This window comes from Manacus candei, unplaced genomic scaffold (genome assembly GCF_025592945.1).
Source record: "Manacus candei isolate 608988 ecotype Guabito, Panama unplaced genomic scaffold, ASM2559294v1 h1tg000065l, whole genome shotgun sequence".
Lineage (NCBI taxonomy): Eukaryota > Metazoa > Chordata > Aves > Passeriformes > Pipridae > Manacus > Manacus candei.
The window spans coordinates 612,043-637,170 of NW_026138113.1; the positions used below are offsets into that span (position 1 = coordinate 612,043).

A 25,128-nucleotide genomic window follows, 5' to 3' on the forward strand; every position below is an offset into this window, starting at 1 on the left:
GGAGGAGGAGGAGGAGGAGGAGGAGAGGAGGAGGAAGGAGGGTGGTGCAGCGCCCCGGGATGGCGCGGTGGCCACTGGGCAGCGGCTGTGCCCGCTCCGTACGGGGGGCACCCGCTCCTGCCCGGGGGTCTCCGCTTCTTACCGGCGGTGCCCGCTCTGGTACCGGGGGTACCTGCTCCGTTCCGGCCGTAACTGCTCCTTAACAGCGGTACTCGCTCCTTACCGGGGCTTCCCGCTCCTACCGGCGCATCTCTCTCATGCCCACCCCCTCCGACCTTCCCTTGCCCCAAGAGGGGACAGGGGAAGCGAAGCGGCCACCCCACATCTCTGCCCCCGGGGACAGGGGGGCCCGCAGGGGAGGTGTGTGTTACCATCCGTTCTCCTGCCTGCATGGGCTGTGTGTTCCTCAAGAGGAGAATGGATCCCTGTGTGTCTAAACCTGCAGTTCAGCAGAACCTGTGTCTCCCAGCTCCCCCCAGTCCCATCTTGCTCTGCTCTTCCATCCACCTGCCACCCAAGTCCCCGGTGCTGCATCACCTGCATCTCTGCAGAGGCGCTGCAGGAACCTGCCTGGCATGGCAGATGCAAACAATCACAAAAAAAAAAAATTATTTGCCAATCTGAAATCTGACTGCCATGTTGGATGCCAAAATCACAAAAAAGAAAATTAATTGACAATCTGAAATCTGACTGCCATGTAGGATGCCAAAACCACCAAAAAAGCTTGTTTGGGAACCAAAAATATAAAATAATTCACCAATCTGGCAGCATGCAGGCAAAATGGGCAGGCATAACTTTTGCATCCAAGGAGGCTCACTTTGGATACTACAATAAGGCCAAAGGAGCCAGTTTTTTACCAAATTCAGATTCCTTCTTGCCCTTTTAGGATAGGAGAAGAGCTCTGAGCCTGGAAGCTCTGATTCCCAACAACACTCCTTCTCACTGAGAGGTGGAAGTGGTACCTCTGAGCAGCTGTTTCTCAGCAGGGGTTAGTTGGTGTCACACAGGAAGCCGTGCCCAAGCTCCAAAACTCAAAGTTGTCCATCCTCCTGGACCATCCTCCTCTGTGCATGTTTCAGACAGTGGGTGGATCAGGTGGTTTTCTCCAAGATACCTCACAGATGGGAATTCTGGGGAAAGATGTGACATTTCAGTAACATTTTCAGGTACCTCACTCTGGTAACTGCCATCACCACTACTTCCAACCATTCCAGGAATTCTGAGCAGCCTAATCCTGGAAGCACTAATCCGAACCTGACATCTAGTGGCTGCTCAGCCCAAGGGCTCAACAATCTGCTGCTGGGTTTATATAAACATCCACATTTAGAAAGAAAGCTTAGAAAAAATTACCTTGGCACCGAGCATGTTCTTCCAGTTTTCAACTAGAAATGGGAACCTGAAGGGATTGAAAAGACTATAACAGTTAATTAAACAGGAAAACATATCAGAATTTTTCTGTAACCCTAAAAGCTTTTCTTTAGTCTACCAGCTTAACATTATAGACTCTCTGGCTGTAACCTAAAGCAACTGTTACTGCATTTAATGCTTTATATGCTGGGGTAAAATTTTCACAGGACCATGAAATCAGGGAGTTACAACTCAAGGAATTGCCTCTGTGTTGACCTTGTTACACTGGACTCAGCAGACAGGACTGGGATAGAAATAAAATATATCCTTCAGGTGTTTCCAGATGAATGCTCCAATTCAGGTCTGTATTCGGGTGAAGAGAATCATTCATGGAGGGATTTACTCCACCAGTTCTCTAGGCCAAGCTCTTACCTCAAGGCAAATAAACTAACTGGAATCAGAATATCCTGAGCTGGGAGGGACCCACTCGGATCGAATCCAACTCCTGGCTCTGCACAGGACAATCCCAACAATCCCTCTGTGACCTGCTTGATGGCTGTGGAATTTTACACCTGACATTAACCTAACGCCCAGAAATTTCCATTGACTCTCACAAGAATGGGATGGAGTAACCTTCTTCTCTCCAGTTCTTCCAAAAGGGAATTTCTGAATAGAATGTGGAAGTCCCAGGATCCAGAGGCAGTGGAGTAGCAGCCACTGAACTGCCCCTATTTCAAGTCAACCACATACTTGACTCTCTTGCAAATTAATCCATCGGAGTTAATTCTGCAACTGTTTCTCCATTTGTATTCCTGAGAAAATCCTGGCTTTGCCAGTGTGTTCCCAGAGTGCTTTATATCTTCAAAGCACTTCCCAAATGCCAAGTGTTATTATCAGAACATTAACTCTCCTCAGGCCCCCAAGTTATTCCACAGGATCTTTGAAGACTATTTGATTATCCAATCAGTTCTCCATGTGTTAATACTCAGGCACTCGGAGTCTGTCACATCAAAAAGGAAGGAAGGAAGGATTTGTCAGAAGGACAAATAATTAGCAGGAGCAGGAGCAAATTGGCCATTTGTCAGGAGTAATGTGGATGTTCTTGACCAGGTATCGGCAGGGCTGCCTTGATCACACCCAGCCACCCCGCTGGAACCAGACCAGCCATTTCCTCAGCAAACACCTCAGCTCCACTAAGACAGAGCTTGGAAGTTTGTTTTCTTGGTTAAATGGAAGTAGTGGCAGCTTCTAGAACCCTTAAATAGTAAAAATAGCAGAGCTGACCTCGCTCTTAATCTAACACAATGTGTTGCCTGCCAAAAAGCACCGCTGGGGAGGCCTTCTATAAAGCATTATCTACTTTTATTTTAGGGGGGATTCCTTAGCCAGGAATGTAATCTCCTATTTTTCCCATCAAAATAAGTAGAAACTTGTTTGAATTAATTCAGCTAAGCAAAACCTCTCTCTATGATAGCTAAACTCCAAGCATGGCTCTGCAGTGAGACAGAGAAATTAATGCTCATTTCAGTTAATTAGCCAATCTTCACAGAATCACAGCATGGTTTGGGTTGGAAGGGACCTTAAAGCTCATGTCCTTCCACCCCCAGCCATGGGCAGGGACACCTTCCACTAGCCCAGGTTGCTCCAAGCCCCATCCAACCTGGCCTTGGACACTTGCAGGGATGGGGCAGCCACAGCTTCTCTGGGCAGCCTGTGCCAGGGCCTCACCACCCTCACAGGGAAGAATTTCTCCCTAATATCTAATCTAAACTTACTGTCTTGTATCAATTTTTAATTGTGGCAAGTAATTTATTTTACTTAAAGTTTTTTTTAGGGTTATTTGACCAGATTATTGTAGCCACAACCACAAACTGGGAACCTCTTGAGTTACACCACCCATGGGCTCAGTTTTATCAAGGCCAATTACACAACAGAGAAAGGAGCTCAGCTGACAGGTCCAGTTTAATGATCAGTGTCAAATGAAGGAGCTTAGCAAAGATCCTCAAAATCTGGAATCCCCTGGGAGATGGCATGTTGCATCTGGCTGGATGTAATAAATAATTAGTTACCCTTCCATCAGCACAGCAGCAACAGAGAGGGCATTGTGCTTTCATTCCCATTCTAACACAGTTCAGCAGTCTTTTCAGAGCCTGGAAGTATCACAGCACATCTGACAGTTGATTAGACTCCACTCCTAATGAACTGGGTCATTCCCAAAGAGGAATTGTATTATTTGCTTGACACAAAATCTAGTTTTTAACTTGAAGAGCTTAATTACACAACGAGATCCAGGCACAGGTTTCTCTGGTCCTTTATTGCAGTTGCACACCAATGTAACAGTGTAAAATCCAGCAGCTACAAGGTTCTATACAGCAGGTAAAAACTGAGAGAAAAGGCATTCCCTGTTACAGATGCTGTCTGCTAAGACAATTATTTTCAGTAAATTATGATCAGGCAGATAACAAACATTAAAATACACAAAATGTAATAACAGCCACGAAAACACAATGAACAAACTAAAAAGCAAAGATGTGCCAAGAAACACAAATTAAAACATTCAAAATTAAGGCACAAACAGACCCTTCCTCCAAAGTACAATTCCAGTCCTTTAAAACCCTGTAGAGATCAAAGCAATCTCTGTTTCCAGAGCTTTCAAAGCCAAGGGAGACACCCCTGTCAGCTCTGGGGTCATTCCTGGCAGAAGGCAGCACAAGAGTGGTCAGGGGTACGAGGTGGTTACAGGTGAAGTGAGAAAGTTCTGGAATGCAGGAATACAGATCAAACATTCAAATGCCAAAGGGAGTTGTTCCAACCACAAAGTGACCAAGACTGAGATAAGAGCAGCATTTAACAGGAATATTGAAAGGCAGCTGGAAGTCAGGCCAACACAGACACAGGTCTGTGCTCAAAAACCTTTTCAGTCAGTTTTCCCAAAATTATTTCTATTACAGTCTTTAATTCCTAGTACTTATTGCCACAGGAATGCCTCCCAGGGCACTGTTAAGTTACAAAAGTGACTACTATGCAAGGAAAATACAAATATGTGCTTTGACCCTTTCATATTGTACCACCCTAAAGAGCCTAAAGATTGCTCTTTCAAATAAAGTTTCACTTAATTGTGCAAAATCATTACAGATATCAGCTCTTACCCAACAATTAAATCAGTTTTATACACACAAACCAGAGAATAAGGCCAAAGAATTCTACCCTATCTCCTGTTTTACACACATGTGCAGGCACACAATTATTTCCTTGAAGTCAGCACTCACAGGGCCAATAAAGTCATTGTAACATACAAGTTAAAATTAAAATAACATCCAAAATTCCCTTTCTGTCCATTTCCAAACTGAAAATTCCAACTACAATCTGCCCTGCAACTGAACTCCTGCCTGCCTTAACCAGGTATGCTAAAACACTACACATAGGTGCAAGAAACAGCAAAATAACTGTAACAGAAAATTTATTTTTGTAGCAAAGTTAATTGTTTCTACATTGACCCTGTTTCCATATATTTGAAGTGATGAGTGCTGAAATTGAAATTTATTAATTTCATGGCAGTAAAAACAGATGTGATTTTATCTAAATATGGAGTATAGCTTAGTACCTGTATGACTTCATAATGCACCTATTCTTGAACAATAAATGACAATACTTCAACAAAGTCAATCTCCATGAGAACTTGAAATGGATCACTGGAAAAGGGAATGTTCAGCATCACCTCTGATGGGTGGTGGTGTGTTAAAAAGAGATTTACAACCCAGGAAGAAAACGTGGTTCAGTGGAGCAAACCTCAGCATGGAGAACTCAGGTGGGTGTGAGGTACCACAGCATTACAGGGCACCTCAAGGTTAAACATTTACACCCTGGTGGTTCCCTAAATCTGTATTTTGTATTTCCCAGGAGCGAAACAAGCTCAGTGGAGCAGAGACACCCAAAAACTCAGTGAAAAGTACCAAGGCAACTAAAAAACTGAGCAATTGCATGAAGCTTTTTAGAATATATTATATATGATAAGGATATTATTGATGCAGGTCACCTATAGCCCAGTGCTGCTGAGTCTGCTCTGTTTTTAAATATAAGGCAACATTAACATGTCTTTATATTACAGTTTTTCCTGTTAATAATGAGTAGTAAAATATCTGAACCACAGCCACCCTTCTACAGGGTCCTCCTCAGAGAAGTGTTTGCAAGAACAGCACTGAACAAAAACCTCAAACTTAATGACCAGGCCATGTACACTCAGGCAAAAAGTAAAAACATTGTTTTCCTATTGCCAGAACTGGAGATATTCCTTCGGAATTTATTTTGGAACATCTCATTCTCTAGCAAAAATCATCACTGACGTGTTTCTGTACGTAGTGGAAACTCTGTGTGATGATGCCAAAGACTGTACAGGTCAACTGAGATCATGGAATCATGGAATGGTTTGGGTGGGAAGGGACCTTAAAGATCACCCAGTTCCAACCCCCTTTCATGGGCAGGGACACCTTCCACTAAACCAGGTTGCTCCAAGCCCCACCCAAAGAGAGATGGTACAGTTCAACCAACATGGAAATGTTCACCCAAGCAGTAAGAGAGCTTGGGAGAAGCAAAGAAGCCAAAGAGAGATGTTGCCATTTTGAATTCACTACACAGAAAAAACATCCTACACTGGGATAGAAGGGAGATTTTTTTTACATTTACCATGTACAGTCACTCCAAAGTTAAGTGGCCACATTCCAAATTGCCAGGGCAGAAAGGCACAACTGTTGCACAGCAACAACAGCCTGAGGTAGAGCTATTAAGGAAGCAAAGGCAGGATTGGGGCACTTAACTGGTTAAACAAGATTATTCCAAAACCTTAAAATCGTCAGGGTCACACTGAAAAGTGTTAAAGTGCTTTTAAACTGAACACTTGGAGTTTAAAAAAATAAAAGTATCGATTCCAAAGCTCTGGATTTAGATTGACAAGCCAGTGTCACGTTTCCCTTGTGCTGAATCACAGCAGCAATGAGAAGCAAATGAGTAAGATCAGTTCCTCAAGAATCAAAAACACAATCAATCAAGATCACACCAGGGTTTACAGACAGACCTGCTCCTCACCAGAAAATCTGACCATCCAGCAAAGCAGAAAGAGCCAGGGAAGAAGGTGCTTGAGAGAAAAGTAGGCCTAGTAGTAGTAGGATGTGCAGAGGTAGATACTACTCGTGGCAATTGGACCATAGCTCCAGGATAAGACTCTGCAGGTGGCAGCTCCACAGCAGCTTGGTTTGGTCCACAAATACATTTCAACCACCACTGGACCTCGTTACCATAAGGTGCTAAAAATACAAACTGGTCCCCAGTTGTCCTGAAGCTGGATAAGTCTTTTTATAAGACAATACACTTTAAGGCAAAACTCTGAAGAGAGTGCACTGGTGCTCTGTGAGTTACTGAAATCAAAAACCTTTCTGAGGGCTGCATTTTGTCCTAGCACAGGTTGCAGAAATTGGTTTTGGCTTTTTTTCCCCAAATCCCACTGGGAGGGTCAGCTGGGCCTTATCTAATCTTGCTCTCCTTTGATGTGATCCGTTTTCTGAGATCAATTGGACATTTCCACCTAATTTGCTGCTCTTGCCAGTCCTGAGATGCTGGTGAATTCTCCTCTGCTCTCTTCTCCTGATACATTATTAACACAGAAGAGTAAAAGCTGCCAAAGCTAAAAGCTTCTACATTTGTTAAAAGGTTTAAGAAAAGGTCTTCTGGCTTGTGATGTATTTAGAGTGGATATTCTGCAGCCTCCACATCAAACATGGATCGTGCAGCCAACAGAATGGAAAGAGCTTTTTATTCTACAAGTCATTTTTGTCCTTCTCCTCTTTTCACCCAAGGAAAAAGGAAGAAGGTAAAATGTCTCTGTATGTGTGACTAGAGAAACTACTTCTCTTCCAGTTCTCTTCTCAGATCTCAAACAATTTCACAAAAGCACCTGATCAGTGTTAATACTTTGCACTTATTCACACTTTCTCCTTGCTAACAAGTTTTTGACCAGGATTATTAATTCATGCAAGGCACTGAAAGAGCATTTGAAGATACACAGAACAATTCAGAGAACAGGCAGAGGAAGAGCTCTCTCATCGTTATTTTAGCTTTAGCTGTCTTAATAATTCCTTACTGATCCCTGTCTCAAAGCAAGTCAATTTGTTAAGGGTTAATATTATTTACTTCTTCAGAAAAGCAAAACTAAAAACCCTCGCAACTTCTCTAGTGAAGGTCAAAGGGCACTTAGCATGACTGCCACTGGGGCTGGCTGTGAAAGTGCAGGGACACACTGCAGGAAAAGGGAAAATAATGAGAAATAACATTATGTCCACGTGCTGCAGCCTGATGTTGATGGGCCACCTACGGCCTGACCTGCTCAGCGTGGCCCTGGGGCTGTGCCTCAGTGTCCAGGAGGTGCCTGACCTGGAAGGACGAGCGCACGGTTCGGTCCATCAGCGGCTGCAGGGGACGGAAGTTGTCCACCATCCTCTTCTCCTCCTCCCCATCTGAGGTGAAGAGCAGCATCCTAAAGGCCTCCAGCTGAGAAGGAGAAACGTCCACTTTAGTGACTTGGCTAATTGGGGGATTGTAGGAGTTTATGACAAAACAAAGTAATTTATTCTTGGGGGGAAAAAATAAAAATCGGAGTTACTGTTACACTTGTATTCTGAGAAATTTTCAAACAAATTTCTGGCACTTCTTTGTCACCCGCTGGCAAAGATTATCCCATCATCCCTGTCAATGCAGAAGAGGAATTGTCAGTCACCTGCCATCTTTAGGCAGATTAAATCCCAAACGTGGCACGTCTGAGACAGACCTGATTCCTATTCAGACACTGGAACATGTGTCATCTTGAAATAAACCTGCCCAGCTTTAATTCACACCCTTCCTGACATGCTGTCACCCAGGAACGAGGGAACCTCAACAAGCAACAATCCAGGTAGTTGTTCTCTCAGTGGTTTATAACTGGGATTAAGAGAAAGCATGCAGCAGATCAGCTTTTAATGCTCACAAGGGCATTCCAATGTTAAGTCACTGCTATGCCATAAAAGAATGAGAGTACAGAGCCAAGAAAAAGGAAAAATTAGAAAAATTTCAATTTAAAAGAAGATTGCTACTGTGTCTGCAGTTCTCTGCTCTATTAACAATCTTCAGTTCTTCTCCCATCCTGTTCCTTTATGTAAACTAAAACATTAAAATCACATGCAGGTTTATTCCTCAGAGCTGGTGTTTGGTTGGAGCATGATTTTCTTGATGGACAAGCTCCATGCAAAATTGTATTAAAAAAACCAAATCTCTCTTGCCTCCTGTCATTCGATTCTCACTTCATTACTAACCAAAGCCTCAAAAAACAGGAACAATGCACAGATGATTTTCAGTTCCTTTTAAACCATGAATAAATGGTAGATTTTTTGGGGCTGTCCATTTTTACTTGCTTTGCAGCAAACTCCTACGACTTGTTCTATGCTGTGATGCCCCTCAAAGTACCCTCCACCTCTTTGAAGAGGCAAAAATATCCTGAGGACTTCCAATAAAACCCACAATTGTAGCACAGTTCTCCTTCTGACCATTTTCCTTATCCCTACATCTACTTTATACCTTTTATAACATGAACAACACAGGATCAGCCCTTGCAGTGCCTCCAAGGTTTCTGTGCATGTGGCCTTCAAGAACATGCACCAAAGCTCAGAGTTTGGAATTTCACAAAACCTTCCCTCCACAAAAAACCTCCTGGGGAGGGGAGCAAAATTACCCTCCAATAAATAACCTTAGAAGTTCCTAAAACATCTGATGTTTTCAAAGGGCAGCTTCCAGCATTGTTTATCACAGGTCAAGAGAAAACTCTTGAGAAGAGCTGGCAAAGTTGAGGAGAGCTGGAAAAACATCTTGAGTTTTTCAGCATTAGCTCCTGTAACGTTAGGCTTCCTCCTCAAATCCTGAATCCTCTGTGCGTTCACAGAGAATTGCTGGCAAGGAAGTGCTTCTGTGCATCTTCCTCTCTGTGGCAGCAACAGGAATGATATGAAAGATAAACCTGAGATTTACCTGGTCTTCATCCACCTCTATTGGCTTCTTCTTAATAATCCATGTGACAGATTCAGTCAAGGGGGGAGTGGTCAAGGAGCCTGCGTAGGTCCAATAGTCAGGACATGAAGGTAACAAACAGGAGGGATCAAAGACATCAAACTCGATAACAGTGTCCTAAACACCAAGAAAAATATTTTTAAGCATTGTATTTTGAGGAAAAAAATGACAGAAGATTAAAAAATACCTTAACTGTGAGATTAAATACTGTACGTGTTACGTACGTTGTGGGAAATTAGGTGTTGTGAATATTAACAAAGATCTACATAAAAATATAATATAAAATCCCACAAATCTGTGGGATTTGAGGCAGCTGCTGAGCAGACAAAATTGAAATATTTCTGTTGTCCCCACAGGCCATTAGGAATTCAGAAGAAACAAGGAGTGTGAAGGAGCAGTTGCCTGTGGCTTTGTGGGAGTTGGATGCAAACAGGGAAAAGGAGGAATAAGTGGTGGAGTAACTTCACGTAGTTCTGCCAGATACACTTAAAAGACTGCAAACAATAGTGTTTTACTTTTCACCATGTGATTTTAGGCAAGAGGGAGAGGGAAGAGGACTAAAATTTTATTTAAATCGTATCAAATATTCCCATTTCCAGAACTGCAATCCCACAAGTGAGGTATCAAACACCATACAGGAACTTCAGAGTCTGGGATTTCCTACACAAGCATTGCTCCTAGGAATATACTGGCAATGCAGGAAAGGAAGATCCTGTTTTTCCTTTTCACTTTATCCATTCCCCACTGAGAATGAGAAATTAGAGTCAAGAATTGTTCAAAAATGAAAGGTTGGATAAGAGATTCTAGATGGAGGAAGGACATGAGAACAGATATTTTCTGACCTTCCTCCTCCCCAGGGTGATGTTTGGTCCTCAAGTCAGTGATAATGTTGGAAAGGCAACAAAGGTTTTCAAACATTTTAAACCAAGTGCTGATGAGTTGCTGGGTGACAGCCTTTGGAAATGAGATCCCTTTCTGAGCAGCCCACATGCAGCTTGATGAGCCTGATGTTTGATATTAACCTTTTATTTTTATATCTGGACTTTGGTTTCTTTCAAATTCATATGCTGTAAAACATTCTATTCTCATAATGGATGTATGTTCACAAATTTTGTAGGTCTTCTGGCACTGAACTGACCTGTTTGGTGCTTTATTTGTCACTGCACTGCCATAAATATTTATTTGAATTTTTTAAAATCCTTCTTGTGAGAAATAGTGGCACAGTGACTTCAGCTGGATGTGCTTACAAGTTACAATTGTCCACGTGTATTTTTTGTGCGTACTTTGAAGAGGGAACAGGGACCTGGAAGAGTAGGAGCTGCTCCTGAGCACTATCAGAGACACAGCACTCCCTCTCCTGGCAGGAGTCAGGAATCAACTAGGAAGAGAATCCCATTCCCGTAGCAGAAAATTTAGTGTTTATAAAAAAGCAAATAATCTCCTCCTCAAAGACCAGACAAAAATCAAAAAGCCTTAATTCCCCAGTAAATAAACCACCACTTCAAGCATGAAACACGTGCGTGCCCTTCGAAGGGGATACAACCTCAAGTGACTCATTTCTTCAAGAGGCTTTGAAAGCTTCAAGTACACAACTGCTCCTTAAAAATTCCCCACCCACCTCCAGTGGGACACTTCAAAGCACTGACCTTGTGTTTCACTGCTGGCAGGGCATCCACCAGGGTCTGCAGCCCCTCGTGCCGTGCTCCCAGCTGCAGGGACAGGGAGGAGTTGGGGAATCATTAAGCTGATGTTCTACTTATCTGTCTTAATATACATTTTTTGAAAACAATAATCACAGAATGTTTAGTGTTGGAAGGGACCTCTGGAGATCTTCCAGTCCAACCCCCCTGCCAAGGCAGGGTCACCTGGAGCAGGTGACACAGGGACACATCCAGGTGGGTTTGGAATGACTCCAGAGAGGGAGGCTCCACACCCTCCCTGGGCAGCTGTTCCAGTGCTCTGACACCTCCATGGAAAGTTGTTCTTCCTCATGCTGAGGTGAAACTTCCAGGGGTTTAGTTTATGGCCATTGCTCCTTGTCCTGTCATTGGGCACCACTGAGAAGAGTTTGGGACCATCCTGACACCCCTTGGAGATATTTGTATGGATCGATGAGATCCCCTCTCAGTCTCCTCCTCTCTAGACTAACCAGGCCCAGCTCCCACAGTTTCTCCTCATCAGAGAGATGCTCCAGACCCCTCATCATCTTTGTGGCCTCTGCAGGACCCTCTCCAGCAGCTCCTTATCTTTCTTGAACTGTGGAGCCCAGAACTGAACACAACACTCCACATGTGCCTCATTGGGGCTCAGCAGAGGAGCAGGATCACCTGCCTGAGCTGCTGACCACACTCTTCCCAATGCACTCCAGGATCCCACTGACCCTCCTGGCCCTTGGACACACTGCTGGCTCATGGTCAACTTGTCACCCACCAGAACCCCAGGTTCCTCTCAGCAGAGCTGCTCTCCAGGAGGTCAGTCCTCAACCTGTGCTGCTACTTGGGGTTATTTCTCCCCAGGAGCACGACCCTGCCTTGGCCTTTACTGCTGTATTTTGCCCTGAATTGGTTTTAACAGAATGCAAACTTTTATCACTAGAGCTTATAAAATTACCTTTAAAAACACTCCAATAACAGCCAGGCCATTCCCTTCCATCACAGCTTCCTCAAAAGTCGGGTACTCCACAGCATTCCAGTGCACCAGATGCAACTGAAACAGAAATGTGAGAAATCAGCACCTGCACAGAGCACAGAAAAGAAACCTCACTTTTGATCTTGGCTACATTTGGTCCTTGGCAATGAGACACTGCAATGAGCTGCCTCAGAAACCACACCACAAAAATGAGGAACAAAGTGTTACTGCAAAAATGGCCCTTCCCTTTTTATTTCTTTTTACCTTAAACAATAGGCAAAGATCCATATATGAAAGGGATTGAGTCTGTGGGAGACTGGCTACAGAAATGCTAGTTAAAGGAACAAAAAAAAAAAAAGCTTAGTATTCCTGGAACTGGAGGGATTGTCCCTCTCTTAACAGGAAGAACAGAGCACACTGTCCTATTTTTCCCCATTGACTCCATTTTTTTTTGACCCTTTCTTCCTTAGTAGTCACTTAAGCACAAAAGTTTTGCTTTTTTAATAACTGCTTAAGAGTTGCAAACAGACAATAAAGTGATGATAATAACCACCATATTGCCAGAGAACTCTGCTGTACATCATTCTAATAATTTAAGAAATGCCAAAAAAATTGCCCATAATTGGAATAAACTTCTGAACAGTAGCCAAGGCTCTGGGGGTCACATACACAAGACAATTATTATGTCCAAGGTAAGGAGGATCAGGCCTCTTGAGTTACAGTTGTGGCTGGAAGAATTAAATAATCCATTTTCTCTTTAAATATTTACACCTGAGACAAGTGTTTGCATTGTTCAGCATTTTCTCTCATACCTCTGCTGGGTAAAATTTACTGTCAACTGTGTGCTCTGAACCCCAGTCATTTATAGCTCCCCAGTGGAAGTGGAACTGCTTTAGCCTGTACTGGTTTTCCAAGGGACCTCCAACGATTACTAAAAAACACAACAAGACACACATATTAATAAACATGACTTAGAATTGTCCAGACAAGGAAATCCTTGACAAATATTTGCCCAGAAAAACATCAAGTAGAGCAACCATTTACACTGAAACAGTGACCTGTTGCTTGGCTGCAGCAGTGACACAGGTACTGAATGACATCCCAGCAAAGCCTCAATAGCTGTGAAAAAATATTGACATTTTTGTGACAATCGAGACTTCAAAAATCAAATTTTCCCAGAAAAATCAGTATATTGTGTCACATGTTCAACTCTCCTCCAAGTTACAAAAATCCAAACATACTATTCTGCTTCATCACACATTTCAGACTGCAGAACCAAAGGGAAAAGATTTCGTGCACAGCCAAAAATATGCAAATATTCAAGCTACACTTCAGGAAGTATCTAAACTTGCCCCTGGGCAAGACTCTGAGTTCTGGAAGCTTTAATGCACTTTTTAGCCATGAATAAAGGCAAGCCTTCAGTCTGCTCTCCTGATTTCAGAAGGCCTCTCCCCATTTTGCAAAGATATGAATGAAGAAGTTTCTGCCCGGCTTTGTGGTTTCACTCATTTCCTCCTAATTGAACCAGGAATATCCTGCAAATTCATCCTGCTCCTTATTATATCAGAGCATCTGGTAAATGAGGAAATATAATTACTGCCACAGGGCTAATAACACATACAGAATCAGAGAATCATTTAGGGTGGAAAGAGCTTTAAGATCATGAGTCTGACTGTTCCCCCAGCACTGCCAAGGCCACCACTAAACCAGCAGCATCTGCTGATTTTCACTTCACTGCAGGACATGGTGAAGTTTTATAGCAAACCATGGTCTGAAGTACCCAATCCCAACACTGCTTTTGAAGATAAGTTAATCACTTTCATGCTAAGGAGAAAACAATGAGAGGCATTAAGAGCTTTTCATGCCTTATTTTTTGCCCTGAAAGCCAGCCAGCAGGTTTGGAATTCTAACTGGACAGGCCTGGTTGTGGTAACAGGAAGTTAAAACAGGAATGAAAACGCATTTAATTCATTTCACCCACTACTGGTGAGCTCTTAGAACGAATGTCATACTGACCATCAGTGAGAAATCATGATGCCCCATCCCTGGAAGTGTTCAAGGCCAGGTTGGATGGAGCTTGGTCTAGTGGAAGGTATCCCTGGCCATGGCAGGGGCTGGAATGAGATGAGCTTTAAGGTCCCTTCCAACCCAAACCATTCTGTGACTCTGTGATGGAGAAAGGGTGGGATGAAGAAATGCCAACTCCTTCCCAATTAAAGTGTCTGTGCTCTAACATTTGCATCACGTGATGATGTAAACCCAAAAGTGACTAAATTTGTGTTAATAATCACATTCACTTAAATATTTGCCTCACAAGTAACTTTAGGCACAGACACACAGATGTAGAGACTCAGATTCCTACAGTGGACACCAGATAGTGACAGGAAACAAATAGGAACTTACAGTCCCTTTACAAGCATTTCCTCTCAAATTACAATTTTGGATAATTCAAAACAAACCAGAAATTTAAAGGAACTGTAACAACAACCAGGGAAAAGAATCACACCAGCTTTTTATTGCAGCCCTGGTTCTGTTTCAGCCTCATTTCCTGATGGCATCACACACAGACAGGACCACGTGCTGCACCTACCTTCCCCTCACCCTCTTCCTCCTCCTGCTCTGCTCACAAGCAGCACTACCTCCAGCTTTAGCCCAACTCTTGTTCTGCCTCATCTCGGGATTCGGGAATTTTTGTCTATCCTGGGTGTACATTTCATTTTGTCTTTTCCATCTTCTGTTTCAACTGTGTTGCTTTTGTTTGTTCACAAGCTTTCTTCTCTGGATTTCTAGTCTTGTTAGACAGAAGCTGGCAGAAAGAAAAATCAGAAATGGCAAGAGTAAAGAGAGAAAGGTGGAGGAGAGAGACAGGCACTTGAAATCTGGGGGGTTATACAGCACCATCTCACTATCTGGTGTTTCTGTCACTTTGCAGCCTGTCACTGATTGATACCATCCCACCCCTTCATGGACTTGAATTCATTTGAGGAAGATGAGGATGATGAAAAGGCAATTCCCCTCTGTTACATCGATTCTTGCAGAAAAAAAACCAATTTTTTTTATCCACCAAACACTTTTCAGGATCATATCCCTCAACAGATAGCAGGGTGTGGCTGTATAAAGCAAAAGGCTGTTAAATTAAAAGCAAACTTAACCTAAAGTTAGTAAGTTAAAATCACTGATGAGCTGACAAGTGATGTCTCTCCCCTAATCCCACCTCCATAAAGCAACAGCAGTTTGTGCTGCAGAAACAGAAGGGTGGGACTTGGCTTCTCCATTTCATATAACAACTCTCAAATAAGCAAGAGCAAGAATATCCCCTCTTGGAAACTGATATTCTGAGTGAAGAGCTGGAAACAATAAAAAAAAAAAGAAGCCTCAAATGTCACACCAGCTCCCTGCATTCCACCACCACCATTTTTGCTGCATTATCAGCCTCTTTCCAAACATCAATCAAAAATACTGGTACTGTGAACACAAAATATTTGTGTGCTGAAAGCTCCCTTCCCAAGAGCACTACTAAATCCCTCAGGAAGCTGTAGGATCTCTCACAGTGAGCAGTCACCTTAAACACAAATTACTCTGATCCAACAGGCTCAAACTTGCTCAGGGTCTCTCAGTTGCTCCCTCCAGGACAAGCTGAGTAATCAGGTGCTCAGTTCTCCTGCCTTATGAAATATCCTTACACATACCTGCAATATCCTTTGGTAAAGGCAACTTTAAAAAGGAACAAAAAAATCTGGAATTTGGGAGCAGTATCTTGATTTTAACTCACTTGACCCTACTGAGCATTTAAAAAGATTGAGCTGCTCAGGTCAGAGACTTATTCCCATGAAGTTGCTGGAATGCATGACTGGATTTTCCATGCACGACTCCTCTTGCCCTAAAACAACAGGAACACACACACCTGCTCCCTGGGCAGCAGCTCAGTATTGTTTAACTCCCCAAAAGCCCTTGGAGATAAGCATTTGTGCTTTCCAACTGCAGGTAATTTGGCAGCTGATTATTTCAAATGCATTAAATATAACTGTTAACACCACAAAAAAGATAAGTGGCAAATTACTTCAATAAAGTGCAATTATGAAATCTGATTTAAAAGAGGTAAATACACATATATATGACTGAAGATTGACTCATATAGGCAAAGCTGTGACCTAAAAGACAAGGCATTGAGGCTTGTGCAATAGAAATAAGTTTCAACATACAACAGGGGATTTGTGCAACATAATAAAAATGAATCCTTTATAGACTTCCTTCATTCTAATTCCCACCACTGTAAATTCATGTTTAGCTACAGCATTTTTTACTGTACATTCATTTTCAACACTTGTCCTGAGATTCACGTCCCGCAACATTTTCTCCTCTCTAAGCATTAACGAGACATTAAATAGATTTTTTTGGGTTTTGCTTACCTGATCTATCAGTAGAATCGTCAAACTCAACGAGGAATGAATATCCATTGTTCCAGATGTGAAGACATGTCGTTGGGTCGTAGCTGATTTTCAGAGGCTTCAGAAAGGGATCATAAACACTGTCTCTCCACTGGATGTTGATGGGAGACTGTCGGGTACCTCCAGGAATTGTCAGTGGGCTCTGCCAAAGTGGATGCACTGGAAGATGATGAGGAGAGTCAGGCTGTGATGCACGATACAGAGCTAAACACTTCAGAACTTTTTGGCAAGGGAAGGTGCTTTGTCACCAAAGGCTAATTTGAGTCAGTTGATGAGCAGGAAAGTAAAACAAAAATATTACATTCCAGCTGCATGACTCAAAACCACACAGGCAAACACAGTAATCTGACTTAGAACTGTGTCAATACCTTTCTGCATCTGGAAAATGCTCTTCAAAGAAATTCTCTCCCCTTATATCCCAGAAAAAATAATTTTTTCCTTTTATTGCCAGTTGATTTTAAGTTGGCTTCTGTTTTCCAGCTTTGCCGGAGTCTTAGCACTCCATTTCAGCTTTCCTTGGACACCAGTACCATCAGTTGACCTGGGATTGCACTGGACACAGGATAACTGGGTAAATGCCCAGATGGATTTCTACAGGAGTTTATTCTGTTTAAAACAAGACCTGCGATCTGTGTGGATGGGGAGCACTTGTTCACCTGCTGTCCCCAACATTGATGACCCACAGACAGGTTTTTGTGCCCTGTGCATCCACCGAACCCCAAACATTACAGTCTGCTTCATTAGAGACAAGTCAAATCTTTTAACAAACCACTCACATGACGGGTGGCTAAACAACCTTCCTCCTCGGTTTCCTAGAGAGGAGCAAACTCTATCGGGCCACATAAGGTCACCTGCCGCAGGTAAGGCGCAAAACACCCTCTCTATTCAAAACACAGTCACCTCCTGACGTTTCGGCCGAGGAAGTCGCGGACAAAGCCCGGCTGGACTCGGCGTCCCTGCCGCCCCGACACCAAGTCCGGCAGCAGCGGGAGCCCCCTCAGCGCAGGGGGCTGGGAGCGATGGAGGGACAGGGCAGCGAGGGGAGGGGAGAGCGGGGTGGGCAGCGGGGAGAGCTCGGGGCAGCGACCTGCCTTCCTCGGCCGCCGGGAGCCGCTCGCCCGGAAGGGTGAGCGCAGCCCCGGCCCCAGGCAGCCCGTCGCGGGGGTCGCTGGCACTCACGGGCGTCTCGCAGGCGGTAGGAGCAGCAGGCGCCCAGGCTGCAGCGGCGGGTGCCCCGCCGGGAGGAGGCGGCGGCCGCCCAAGCGCGGCGGAGCAGCGGCAGCATCGCCGGGGCCATCGCGGAGCCGCCACCGCCCAGCCCGGCCCGGCCCGGCCCAGAGCGGCCCCTTCCGGCACGGCCCCCCCGCCGCCATCGCCCCCCCGCCGCCATGGCCCCCGCCTGAGGCGGGGTGGGGGCGGTACGGCCCGGCCCGCAGCGCTTCCTCAGGGCCGGGCCGACATCACCGCCGTTCCATCCTGTTACAATGGTAGAGCAGCCACAGCAGTTCCCTGTGTGTGCGTGTTCGCCATTGCCCGTGGGCATGCTCGTCCCTGTGCCTCACAGCAAAAGTGTGTCCCATCACACCAAAAGAGTATTTATTCCTTCGCACCAAGTGCATCCCCTCACACCGAAACTATCCCCTCGCAAGAAGAGTATTTATTCCCTCACACCAAGTCTATCCCTTCACGCCAAAAGTGCATCCCCTCACACCAAAACTGATTTCTTCGCACCACGTGTATCCCCTCGCACCAAGAGTATTTATTCCCTCACACTTCGCACCAAGTCTATACCCTCACACCAAAAGAGTATTTATTCCCTCACACAAAAACGGATTTTTTTGCACCAAGTGCATCCCCTCACACTGAGAAGTATCCCCTCACACCAAAAGCAATCACTTTGCACCAAGTACATTCCCTCACAACAGAGTATCCCCTCACACCAAAAGAGTATTTATTCCCTCACACTAAAACTGATTCTTTGGCACCAAGCCTATCTCCTCACACCAAGTGTTCCATGGCACCAAAAGTGTGTTCCCTCTCACCAAGAGTATCCCCATCACCCACAGAGATGGGTGGCCCTGGCACAGCGAGGTCCCTGCCCCAAACTATACAGAGAAAACTTAGGAAAAGTTAACATTATGGTCACTTTTCTTGGCCGTCCCAAAGGCAGGAGGCCAAATCAGTCCCACCTTGGATGGTAAAAGGTAAAACTCAATTCATATTCACCTGGCACTGCTTGAGGCAATGAAACCTTGATGAAACTAGTTAAAACCTCGGTTGCTCCTTGCACCTTTTCTCCTATCCACCTGCCAGTGAGGAACACACTATAAAGAAAAGCCTGTAGAAAGCTGAAAGTGTCAATGAAAGCAGAGATAAAGCGTTCTCATTTTTGCCAGCTCTATTGGGCAGCCAGGAGCAGAACACCTCCCTCAGCCCCTGGCCTTCATCTTACCATCTGTTTTGAATCTTATTTCATAGTTACTCTCTTCAAATAATTTTACACTTTTCATTTCTCTTTTGGGAATTTTTTTTCTTTTTTAGGATTAGTACTTTTGAATTTTCATGAGGAACCTGATGTAGGATTGACAATGTTTTACTGCAGAGGAGACAGGACTAGATACTCAACTAGAGTCAACCAAGAAGTGTTTGCTCTGGTTTACAGCATTATGTAAGAAGTTTTCATTGCATTCACAGTTTAAAGTACTCCTGAGTTGAGTAAGAGGAGGTTGAAATCTGGCGAGTTATTTGCTTTAAGTGGCTATACAATCAGAAAACAGATCATCAGGAGATGTACAAACAGCTTGTGATCTTAGGACAGTAAGCTGCGTTTAAATTTCATTTTGCTTCCTCCCTGCCAAGACACACCTTCTTTAAAGCACAGTCTTTTTTGTGTAGTGGGGTTCAAGTGCAACAAAACAGATTCTTGATTTGACTCCCAATGTTTTTCAGGAGGCTAATTTACTATTCTCATATAGAGCTCCCTGTAACTTAAAAAGAAGAGATAAGTACTCAAAAAATTGAAAAGACTTGCTGCCCATAAACATCATGATTCAGTCAGGCTTAATCACAGTTTAACAGCTTATTGATCATGGTTAGGCAATTATTTAGCACAGGTCAGACGTGTCTGCTGCTGAAGCTTCTGATGAACAACAGGTACCTCCTGGTCATCAGGACAGCCCAGATGAGCTTCAGCTTAATCACAGCTCAGACAAAGCTTCAGATATTTTATATTCAGCATAAATAAGGGGTCTGGGGTTTATTCTCCACTGCTTTACACTGTGGCATTAAGATGACCCAACACCATGGAGCTTTCTAGAGGATTGATCCTGCGAGGTTTATTACAGAGTTACTAAGCTGGACAGAATGAGTCATTTCTTGTGGGCTGAATAGCAAAATCAAAGGGAAGTTCTTACAGCACAGGCTTTGAGAAACAATGGGCTGTTCCAGTGCAAAACTAAAGAGAAATAACTTCGACCCACAATACTTTTGCTTTCCTTTTGAATCATTTGCAGAGTCTCCATCCAATTTTTATGTGCACATGCTATTTCTTACTGAGAATAAATGTCAGTGAAACGCTAGCATTTCATTAGAAGAAACCTTTTCTTCTCTCAGAGGTGAAAGAAAAACCTTTCAAAATGGTCTGTGGCAGTGAGATGTTTTGCTTTGAACCTGCAGATAGAAAGACAAAAACTACCTGTGCAAGAGGAAACATAAGCCCTCAGTATTGTTCCGAGCACTAAGGCAACGTGGCCAAAATCTTCTTTTCTGGACCATTCAGAAACAGAGTTTTCCCTTGGCCACGCTCCAGGTAGAGATGGTGAATTGTGCAAGGGAGACATGGCTCTCATGCAGCTAAAGCTGGAGAGAACAGCAGCCAGAATTACAATATCTCTGTTGTTCTCCTGTTTTCCCCAAATCGTTACATTTCTGGGCCATCTGGGAGGGTTTCAGCTCTTTTCTCTCTTGTTCCTGATCTCAGAATGGTTTCCACAACCAGAAATCTGGCAATTGGCCCAAGGGATGAGCTCAAGTGATGCAGGATCTGTGTGGAAGGAGAAGCAGAACCCTCATCTACAAGATCTGTTTTCAAATGTTCAAAGTTACTTAAAGACAGGGTGGGAATTACGAATGAAGTGAGCAGTTTGCAGCCTTTGCTCACTGAGAATGGGTCTGTCTGCTGTTTACCTTTGTTACACTCACATCTCTATTATGGTCAGAGCAGTTATAGTAAATTTTGTCATATAAAAAGCATGACCAAGATGCAAATCACTGGTGAAGAGATATATGCCACAAACAGACCTAATCTGTTCTTGATTTATTCAATTTTTAGGCCTCTCAGACAGACACAGTCATGTTCCATTTAATTTTATAGTATTTGGAGGCTTCTTACATTTGCATTGTGGGTTTTTTCCTATCTTTCCCAGCTGAAGTGGATGTATAGAGGCATCCAAATAGCCCCAATCTTTGGAATTATTTTCTATTACTAACAATTACTCCAAAACTGCAATTAAAAAGTCCATTTAGGATTGATACAAGTATCAAAAGCTTCTGGCTGGGAGTCAAGATCCAGATGAAAATACAGGTTGTATTAATGAATTATAACTCATAACACAGTTTCCAAGCAAATATTTTGAAGACTACAGTTCTGTGGCAAAGATCCAAAATAAATTGAGTTAAATGAAAGGATTTACTGCCAATCTACACTGTTGTAAACTTGATTTAAAGAGACAAAACTTTTTTCAAGGCTTCTGTGTTAAATTCTATTTAAGCATCCTGGGTAGAAGATCTCACATAAGGGTTAGAAAATGAGAGGTAAAATGGCTCAGCTTCAGTGGAGTTCAGTCTGTATGGTTTTAATCTTTTAAAAGAAAGAGGAAAAGACTTGTGGAATCCAGTCCTTCGATTTGTTTACACAGAGATTTTCAAACAAGCTTCCTCCAGATCCAAGATAAAACAGGGAGGACAACAGGGTGGGAAGAGCTGAGAAACCCCACCCAGGGGAAGGAAATAAGGTTTTGTCCTAAGTTGGGCAGGGCTGTTTGCCGTAGTAACACATTCTGAGTGAGAAAACAAAATACACTTATTCCTGAAACTCAATAAAGAACCATTTTAAACTTTAAAGGACTCTGCTTCAGCCACTTGGGTTGAATATTGCCAAGGAAATCCAGGATAGATTGATTTCTTCGAAGGTTCTTTTGTATGAATGAGGATTTTGGGGGATAACAGCAATGGTTGGCAGAGGTCCATCGTGACAAGGTGTTGAAGTTGAGTTGAATTGATGTCAGATGGGGACTGTGATTGGGGCCAGTTTATTGATAAACAGCCCAGTGGTTTTTATCAAAGGGATGTAGCTGACAGGGTGCCCTGAGCTCCACGGGGAAGCAGCACAGATTGAGAAATGCTGAGCTTTTCTCTGCTTCCAGAATGTTTGGCTGAGATAGGAGCTGGATGAGGAGGCAGAGGCTGAGGCTAAGTCCAGATAAGGAGGAAGTAATTCCACTTGGCAAGGTAAAGCAAACAGAGGCTTTATCTTCTTCTGTATAAAAACATTTGCTAAAATTATGCATGCAGGCATGGAAAGGGCTTGGGAGATATCTCCTGGACAATTTGGGGAGTCCCTGCAGTTGTTTGTGCAGTCCTGGAGATGGCACACCTGGACTGGGTGGCACTGCTGGACTTGATTCTGCTTTTCTTGTGACTACTCCTAAAAAGAAAAAGCCATTCAGGTCTGCTCTGGCAATAATTACTGGGGATAAGGTTAAAATAATCCAATTCTAGATTTAAAATTTTATTTTAGTTAAAAATAAATCTATAGGCTTAAAATCCCCTGGAGAGCTTTTCCAGCAACTATTGTAATAAAATAATGTCTGAAAGCAGCACCTCCACATGTAGTTACAAGATACCCCAGAGTTTAGCACAGACATCCACTGTGGGCCTCCACATCACTAGGAATTATTACATACATGCCACGATCCTCAGCAGTGTTTTGACAGCTCTTTCTCAGAGAAGTACAAGAAAAGAAGCCAAAAAAAGGCTCTAAAAATCAAAAAAAGAAAGGCTCTAGGAAGTATCAGCCTTCAAGTTGTTTAACCCTTGTCTCAGTTAAGGGCCGAGTTCACTGTGAATAACCCCCAGGCTTGTCTTACTCAGCGCTCCTGTCTACTCACTGCCTGCCAAAACCAGCCATTCCAAAGGGAATGTTTTCCTAAATCAGTTTGTTTTGGCATTTGCTGCATGAATGGCAGGGAGTAGAGAAAGATTTAAGTAATAAATATTGTCAATCAATAATTAAAAGAGGAATGTGAGTAAAAATAGATACCAATTGTAGTTATTTGTTCAGTGGTCTTTTGATAGAGCAGCGTGGGATGATCCCTTCCTGGAATGGGATCTCTTCTTATGGGTAACCATAAAATAATTCTCCATCCCATGTGGAAATGTAGAGAGCTCAGTTTTTCTCCAGTTTGACTTCTTGCCCCACTGAACAGTTGCAGATAGTTTTCCTACAGTTACACCTTCTCTGACTAAACAGAAGTGGAACACTTCATCCTAATAAATTCCATTCCTAAAGTTCTTAACTCTATAGGCCATAAAATTTTGTGGGATGGTAACACTGAACAAGCAGAAGAATTGGGATTGCATGGAGGGATCCTGTGCTGCCTTTTCATGAATCCCATTACTTTTTAATGATTTATATTGTCTGTGTCTCCACATTGGAAGTTGTCGGACTCATAATAAATATTCACTTGCAATCTCTCAGTTTGTGTCTTCAAATATAAAAATAGTGAATAAATTATAAAAAGTAATGAATAAAGATACAGAATAATGACTTTTTAACCAAGTTCCAGGGGTTTCTCTGGATTGCCCCTCTGGAGCAGTAACTCCTGTCACCATGAGCAGTTTGTGGGAGCCCAGCACTGCACTGTCTGGCACAGGTTTGGGTTTTGGCTCTTGAATTGGAAAAGTTTATCACAAACTGGAGATAAAGGAGCGATATGGACAGTGCTTGTGAATATATTCCCTCATGTGCACCCACCCATCTGTGCATTGGTTTGATGGACTAATTAACACATCTAATTAATATGAATTCAGCAGAAAAGCTACTATTACATGTACCTAATTAATACTAATTTGTTAGAAAAGCTATTATTTCATGAGGCTGAATCATTGTTTTTTCTAAACTTTACTGTAGTGCTTTTCTTGGAATAGAAGAAGAATGTCTTTTTCCTTATTTTAATCAGGAAAATGAAGTTTCTGAGCCTGCTTGTCAAGACAAAACTGGTAGGGAAGGAAGTAGAAGTTCAAGAGACCTTTGAGCTGTGCTAAGGAAGTTCTGCACAGGTCAGAAAAGAGGAAAACACTGTCATGGATGCAAGTGGGATCATTTCCATTTTGCATTAGGAATTAGGCTCTTCCTTGTGGTTGTTTGGCTGGTAAAACAATTCAATACTGATTTTGCTTCTAAGATTAGGCATCTTCTGTAGATTTAAAAATCACCTTTTAAAAATGCATTTACAAGTGCAGAGCTATTAAACATTGAAATTACTGAATAATTTCTTCTGGCTTTCAATAGAAACAAAGCTTTGTGCCACAAAACCATCTGTTTTCTCATCAATTAAGTAAATACAAAATTTGGTGTTTGGTAATTGAAAAAGAAGGGAATCACACCTCAGTATTCAAGCAGGGATCTGGCTGTTCTTTGGGAAAAGTTAAACTGAATACCTTTAAAGAGGAAAAAATAGGAAACAAAAGGATTTTCTAGATGGAAAAAATGACTTGACTATTCTCCAGCTGATATTATCCATGCAGACACACAACCTCTGGTGGCCTCATCTTATCTATAAGCCACTTAATCAGTATTTTAAATAACTAAATTTTTAACATCTTCCAGTAGTATCCTGGACCTCACAGTGATTTATTGTATTTCTGTACAGCACATTTACAAATGTTTTGTTTTGTAGTGGGCCTCATTTTCAAGATAAAACATTGTGGTGTCTGTGAAATTCAAAGTCAGACTTGACTTGTGCTAAATGTGTTTTGAATTACACTTATTTCTGTGCAACCAGTCAAACATTGCAGGACCAAATTAAAAAGTAGTGATTGTATATTGTTTCTTCACTGCAGACACAAGTGAAAATCCCAAACAACCTGATGGCATTGACACAGCAGAAATAGAGAACGACATTTTAATCCTGCAATTCCATAAGGTATTTCCATCTCTAGTTCCTCTCACTCTTTTTTCTTTCATTTTTCAGTCACGTTCTCAGATTCCCTCTTTTGATTACTTAACAAATAAGAACAACACTTTCTCTTTCTACCTCAGCATCTCCATTAGGCAAATATCCAATATTTTTGGATGAAATGAAAGGCACTTACAGGCAGCATTCCTGTTTTTCCTGGAGCAGGCAGCCAGGCTGCAGGGCCGTGCTGGGCTACGGAGGCTTTTCAGCTGCTGGTAGAGACACCCCAGGGCTTTTGCCTTCACACCATTCATTGCCACCACCGGGGCACTTAAAATCTTCACTTCCTCACTCAGAGGAGCTGTCCAGAGTCGATGGACCTGTGAACACAAAGAGGAAAAAAATCTTATGTATACAGAGCTCCAAGATAACTGAGGGGTCAC

The 25,128-nt window shown here is 43.0% G+C and overlaps 1 protein-coding gene across 4 annotated transcripts; it reads right to left on the bottom strand.

The window, feature by feature from the left end:
• Positions 1-28: 28 nt before the first annotated feature.
• On the bottom strand, positions 29-25,127 carry CA5A (carbonic anhydrase 5A). 4 transcript variants are annotated; one of them, XM_051805750.1, is made up of 9 exons: positions 17,688-18,358; positions 16,470-16,667; positions 12,873-12,991; positions 12,043-12,138; positions 11,079-11,141; positions 9,394-9,549; positions 7,771-7,887; positions 1,351-1,396; positions 29-1,130 (listed from the first exon to the last, which is right to left on the bottom strand). In XM_051805750.1, exons 1-8 carry the CDS (start codon positions 18,049-18,051, stop codon positions 1,379-1,381), a joined length of 1,131 nt encoding a protein of 376 aa, XP_051661710.1. In that variant the 5' UTR covers positions 18,052-18,358; the 3' UTR covers positions 29-1,130; positions 1,351-1,378. The 4 variants fall into 4 exon arrangements, with proteins under 4 accessions (XP_051661710.1, XP_051661711.1, XP_051661712.1 ...); XM_051805751.1 differs by lacking the exon at positions 1,351-1,396; XM_051805752.1 differs by lacking the exons at positions 29-1,130; positions 1,351-1,396; positions 17,688-18,358 and adding an exon at positions 24,882-25,127 and having other exon boundaries at positions 3,643-7,887.
• Position 25,128: the final 1 nt, after the last annotated feature.

Bases quoted from the DNA above. Each gene is read 5' to 3' on its own strand.
- CA5A (XM_051805748.1), bottom strand. From the start codon at position 18,051: ATGCCCACGGGCAATGGCGAACACGCACACACAGGGAACTGCTGTGGC. The intron at 16,668-17,687 runs GTGAGTGCCAGC...ATCATCTTCCAG, and splicing joins CTACCGCCTGCGAGACGCCC to TGCATCCACTTTGGCAGAGC. The intron at 7,888-9,393 runs GTAAATCTCAGG...TCTCCTTCTCAG, and splicing joins TAGAGGTGGATGAAGACCAG to CTGGAGGCCTTTAGGATGCT.